The 5869-nt window shown below is 36.8% G+C and overlaps 1 protein-coding gene across 1 annotated transcript; it reads right to left on the reverse strand.

Moving 5' to 3' along the window:
* Nucleotides 1-2390: 2390 nt before the first annotated feature.
* Nucleotides 2391-5668, reverse strand: HOXC11 (homeobox C11). The gene is made up of 2 exons (XM_056560416.1): nt 4972-5668; nt 2391-2623 (listed from the first exon to the last, which is right to left on the reverse strand). The coding sequence occupies exons 1-2, from the start codon at nt 5666-5668 to the stop codon at nt 2391-2393; spliced, it is 930 nt and encodes a 309-aa protein (XP_056416391.1).
* Nucleotides 5669-5869: the final 201 nt, after the last annotated feature.

Below are 5869 nucleotides of genomic sequence, written 5' to 3' on the forward strand. Positions count from 1 at the left end.
TATTTTTCAGGCGCAAATTAGATAAAATAAAATATAGCTTTGTTTTAGCTACTCTTTAAATTATAGATAGAAAGAAAATAAATGGAGATAGAAGGATAGATAGATAAATAGATACATATGAGATAGATGTTTATAGATCTAGATAGATAATATAGATGGATTATATTATGTAGATATATATATATATATATAGATATATGTATATCTATATATCTACATATATATATATATATATATATATATATATATATAAATATATATGTATATATATATATAAAGTATATTTAATTTAGATGGATAAGATAAATAGAAAGAAAGATAGATAGATAAATAGAATATACATATATATATATATATATATATATATATATATATATATATATAGTGAGATACTGTAGTTATTAGAACTTGTAATTATTGTAGCTGCTAAAGAAATAAAAAGATAAAGAAATTAGAAAGATAAAACAATTACTTATAGTAAATATATCTTTCTATCTATCCATTATCCACCCCCCCCCCCGTGTTTAAATATGTATATAGAACACAGAAAGAAAAATGTGTAAATATATATATATATATGGAAATCAAAGATAGATGGATAAATAGATATATTTTATATGTGTCAGAAAGTGTGCAGAAAAGTAAAGTTTACAACGACATATTCATTCAGTAGGCCACATGTACTGAATGTAAACTCTATTATTCAATATTCAGGACACAAAGATTTGGACTAATTCATGCTGCAAACAAATAAAGCATTCGGGACAGCTGTTTAATCCCTGCTTGTTTGCATTATGAGAAACATGCCCTTATAATACCATTCTTCACATTTCCACAATGACCCAGTCATCTCACTTGCACATGTCTCACTGTCTACATTTGCCAGGATTTTCTGCCTTGCAGTTGTGTATATTTTTGGGCCTATAGTGCAGACCTGAGATCATCCCTCCTGTATCCATATAAAATAAATAATGACTTTATTGGTGTTTAAGGTCTGTTGCCTGAAGCATCCTGAGGCCACTATGCTGCTGACCACATGTGAGCTGGAATAAGGCTGTTCTAGTGACACTATGTACAAAGAGGTGTAATTTCTTTATTTTACAAAGAATGATCATGCATGAAACATTACCAATTGTTTTATTCATTAACAAATTGCTCTGTGGTAATTCTTCATCTTCTTCATATTATATTTATGATCCTTTCTTCGGACGAAACAGTTGTGCTTTTGTGTATAACAATGATCAGACCCTTAGTGAAAACCCATTTAGGTCGGTGTATAAATTATAACTAGTCTCTTAAAAAAAGAGAACTTTATTTTTCCTTTGACTATGGGAATGGTTAATTACAAGGGATGAAGAAGAAACAGGTTACTACAACTATGGATCTTTGGGCAAAAGAATAAAATATTCATCTGGAATATGGAATATGGAATTGATGCGAATTATTCGCATTGTATTGCACTGATCCACATAATTCGTCTTGGGGATGCTAATGAAATGTGGGGGGCATTAGTCAACTCACAAGCCCTCCCAAAGCACTTTGACCCCCAAATGCGGACTGACAGAGGCGATTACAATACATTACATTGCAACACTGTAGCCAACATGGTGGCAGGACTGGATTCATTCACACGTAGAAACTCACTGACACACAGGGATTAATAAGAATGATGTATGGAATATATATATATATATATATATATATATATATATATATATATATATATATCACATTACATGTATTGAAATTCACATTACATCTGTATAGAAATGTATTCATATTTCCCCTGTGTTGAGATGGGTGTTCATATTTTCCAATATCAGCCCCATATTTATGACTGTGGCCTTGTATGGTTTAACCCCTTCAGGCATGTCTGCACTTACATACAACACTAAAAACATAGAGGAGGAGAAATTTTACACAGTCATATCTATCACATTCACTCACTGGAACTCATAGATCCTTGACCACACATCCATTCATCTAGAAATACCACTATTCATAGAAACTTTGGCCACTATGTTCATTGTGTTTGGCCTGTCCTTAATGTCTATCAAACAATAGCATGGACAGAGAGTGTTTTCACAGCTGCAGACTTTCTGCAAGCAATGATCTAGCAAAATGAAGAGATCCATGTCTTCAACAGTTACTTAAATAAAAAAAGACTAGAAGTCCATGTTTGTCCCTTCAGGGTTCAGTTTACACCAAGTTCGCCTCGCACCATTCCTTCAGTTACCTGGTAATAATAATAATTATAATGTACATATACAAATATGTAACAAAAAGAGCTGAGGCTCTGAGCTGGGCTGAGGGCTCAGATTGCAAACCATGTGTCAATGATCCTGTGCAGGAAGAGTACAGTGCATGAGAGGGGCTCACAGGCAGATAGTTCACAGCAATGGGTTCCCAGAAAAGTACTGCAGTCGGTCCCTACTTAGTTTTTTCTCTTTCATTCTTCTGTTTTGAAACCATATTTTAACCTGACGGTCGGTGAGATTCAGCATTCTAGACAGCTGAAGCCTCTTCTCCTTATTGATGTAGACATTGAAAAAGAATTCTCTCTCCAGTTCTCGAATCTGGAATTTGGAATAGGGGCACCTCTTCTTCCTTGTGCGGGGAGCACCTAAAAAAAATAATAATAATGGTATCAGAAGCCTTATTCTTGCTGCCATGCTTATATATATATATACATGCGCTATATTATCAAACAACATCACAACGTGCATACAAACTAGAGATAATGAATTTGGAATATAAATGACAATATGAACTCAATAAATCCAAAGACTACTCTAGGTATTGCCATATGCAATTGTAGCTGTTTATGTGCAATAAAACTGAACATTTGAACATTTCATATATGGTACAAAAACAATAATATGCGCTATATATACACCAAACATCATCACAAGGTACCTACTACTAGATAATGCTATGCTAGTGACAAAATACAATAGAAATTACAATTAGTATAAATCCACGTCATCCAAAAACTGTTGTGTGCATTTACAATTATAGGTGTTCACGTGCAATAAAACAACACCTGCAGGTGTGTATACTTCATATATGGTACACAGAATATACAGCTGTCTATGTGCGCATACACACAAGGTATACACACAGTTATACACATGTATATTACTATATGTTTAATTTTAAGTGTCCATAAAATACAACCCAGTGTCCATAAAATATGCCACCCAACGCACAGATTTGTGTAGTTGTGGGCACATACACTATATATATATAAATATATATATATATATATATATATATATATATATATATGTGTGTGTGTGTGTGTGTGTGTGTGTGTGTGTGTGTGTACTCTAGTCATGTGTCACCCATCTTATGCTAATGGAGCCCGCCTCCTACAGTAATGTGAATATACACATATACAATATACTAAATTATACAAAAGCTTTTATGTTCACATTTACGACCAGAGACACTTAACTACCAAATACAACTATGTACATATACTTGCACTACAGTATAGTATTTTATACACTGTACCCATACATTCACATGTATGAAACCTAATTTGAATGTAATCCAACGCCTATATCCTTATGCCTATATTAGAGACTACATTCTGCTAAATTAAACAGCAATGTAAAAGTGTGTCTGTGTACTTTCTCTGCTGGAGCAAAAGTCACCACATGTATATCACCTATGAATCATTTATGTGGGTGTTATATGTATTTGCACATGTGTCCATATCTATTCATACACTTAACACATTATACTATTATGTACCATATGCATTTGTGTGTGTGTGTGTGTGTGTATATATATATATATATATATATATATATCTTTGTATGTATGTCTAAATCCATTCACACACTAAAAACATTGTACTATTATGTACCATATGCATTTGTGTGTGTGTGTGTATATATATATATATATATATATATATATATATATCTTTGTATGTATGTCTAAATCCATTCACACACTAAAAGCATTGTACTATTATGAATATATGCATTAGTATACATGCATATTCAAAGTACCCATACATTAAAGACTTCATACCAAAGGACAAAGAATGAGTGCATTAACATTATAACATGCATTGCATGCCATAGATACATGGATATAGTAATACAATCACATCATGAAGCCATTTGGAAATGCAAAATTCTTAAAATAGCCTGAATATTATTTTTAGTAACCCTCGTGAAGATCTCAGGATTAAAATTTGTATGAAAGAACTGCACAGGACAAAGGGCAGATATTGTGACTGTCACATGCAAAACACGTAAACTATCTGCATGCATTCAATTGTAAAAAAAAAAAAAAAAAAAAAAAAAAGGAATAGTTAGGGATTGGGTTCTTAAAGGAATTTGTTCATGCAAAATAGAGAACATTAAAGAACACATGAACATGCCTTCTCTCATGAGACATCAGTGGATGATCTGTAATGAGAATCGTGCAAGCTGAAAATACAGATTATTTCCTACACAATACAGAGGTTGTAACAGGAATGTGACAGTATGTGAATGGAGGAATATTAACAGAATGGCATTGTATGGATGGTGTGCACACACACACAGCAGGAAAGGACTGAGAAATGCAGGCACAGGAAGCAGCCAATGTTACTTTCTGCCCAATTGGCTTTCACCTCCACAGAGCACAAACAAAACCCGTCTAAAATGCCCCTGAAAGTTCATGATCAAAGTGAACGGTTCGCACGAAGCCTGCGATCTGCAGAGCAGCCAACGCCGTCTCCAAAGTGCAGCATAAAACCTACTTGTTTATTTGTTCCCCTTCTATAAGAGTCTCTCCCCCAAAGAGCTTTCCCATCGTAAAATCCCCCTGTGCTTGGAAGAAAGAGCTTTTGTAGCTTTAATAAAATCCTTTGAATGCTTATAAAACTCCACATAAAACGTGACCGAGCAAACACCGGGCTCACCCCCTGCACCCCCCTCCCCTGATCCTGCCTCTACCTACTGGAGCTGCTGCTGCTGCTGCCTTTGCTGATCTCCTTGTTGTTGACAGACGAGGATGAGGCTGAGGATCCGGGGTTGGTGTTCTCCTCCTCGTCTTCCTGGTCAAGTCCTTGGTCCCCTCCGGTGGACAGAGCACTGGATTGGGGATCAGTGTCCAGCTTTGCATCACTCTTGGGCACACAGTCCTCTGTTTGGTTGTCAGTGCCACAATAAGCATTGTCAAAGAAGCGATCAAAGCCCTGGGGCAGCACACTGTTCTTGCTCATGCTGGTGTAGAATCCTGTGGAGGGATGGTTGGAGCTGGGGTGGTGGTGGTGGTGATGGTGGTGGTGGTGGCTGTAGACGCTTTCGTTTTTCATTAGCATTTCGGTCATGCTGGAGGAAGGAGGGAGGCACTCTCTGTGCATCAGATCCTCAGCTGCAGGGTAGCAGGAGGCATAATTGCTTCTAGGATGCCATTTACTGGAGGGGTCTAGACCATACGAAACCTCCCTGACTGGCTGGGAGAGGTTGGTAGAATAAGGGTAGGAGATCTGGCGAGAGGGGGCCTGGGGGAGGAAGGAGGACACAGTGGAGAATTCGGGGACATAGTAGGTGCAGCTGGGGAGGTACAGGTTGGAGGTGCAGCCTGGTCGATCTCCAAATTCTGAGCTCCTCTCCTTGCGCGTTTGAGAGCAGAAGTTGCTCAGGTTGACCGAGTTAAACATCTTTCTCCCTTTCTGGCTCTATAGATAGATGTTTTGGAGGCGATCTGCAGAGGGGGAAAAATTTGGGAAGGCTGGATGACGCGCTGTCCGTCTTAGTCTCTCCCCAGGAGCACGTGATGCCCAAGTAGATATCGCCATATATCAGTCCAGAGCACTTAGATGCGTAGGAGGGTTCACTTAGGTAAGATCTCACTGAGGTTC

The sequence above is a fragment of the Hyla sarda genome, chromosome 2, assembly GCF_029499605.1.
Source record: "Hyla sarda isolate aHylSar1 chromosome 2, aHylSar1.hap1, whole genome shotgun sequence".
NCBI lineage: Eukaryota > Metazoa > Chordata > Amphibia > Anura > Hylidae > Hyla > Hyla sarda.

What these genes read in the sequence shown, in the direction of transcription:
- HOXC11 (XM_056560416.1), bottom strand. Translation starts at nt 5,668, where the DNA reads ATGTTTAACTCGGTCAACCTGAGCAACTTCTGCTCTCAAACGCGCAAG. An exon ending in CAGCAAAGGCAGCAGCAGCA is followed by an intron (nt 2,624 to 4,971) that starts GCAGCTCCAGTA and finishes TATTTTTTTTAG; the next exon opens with GTGCTCCCCGCACAAGGAAG.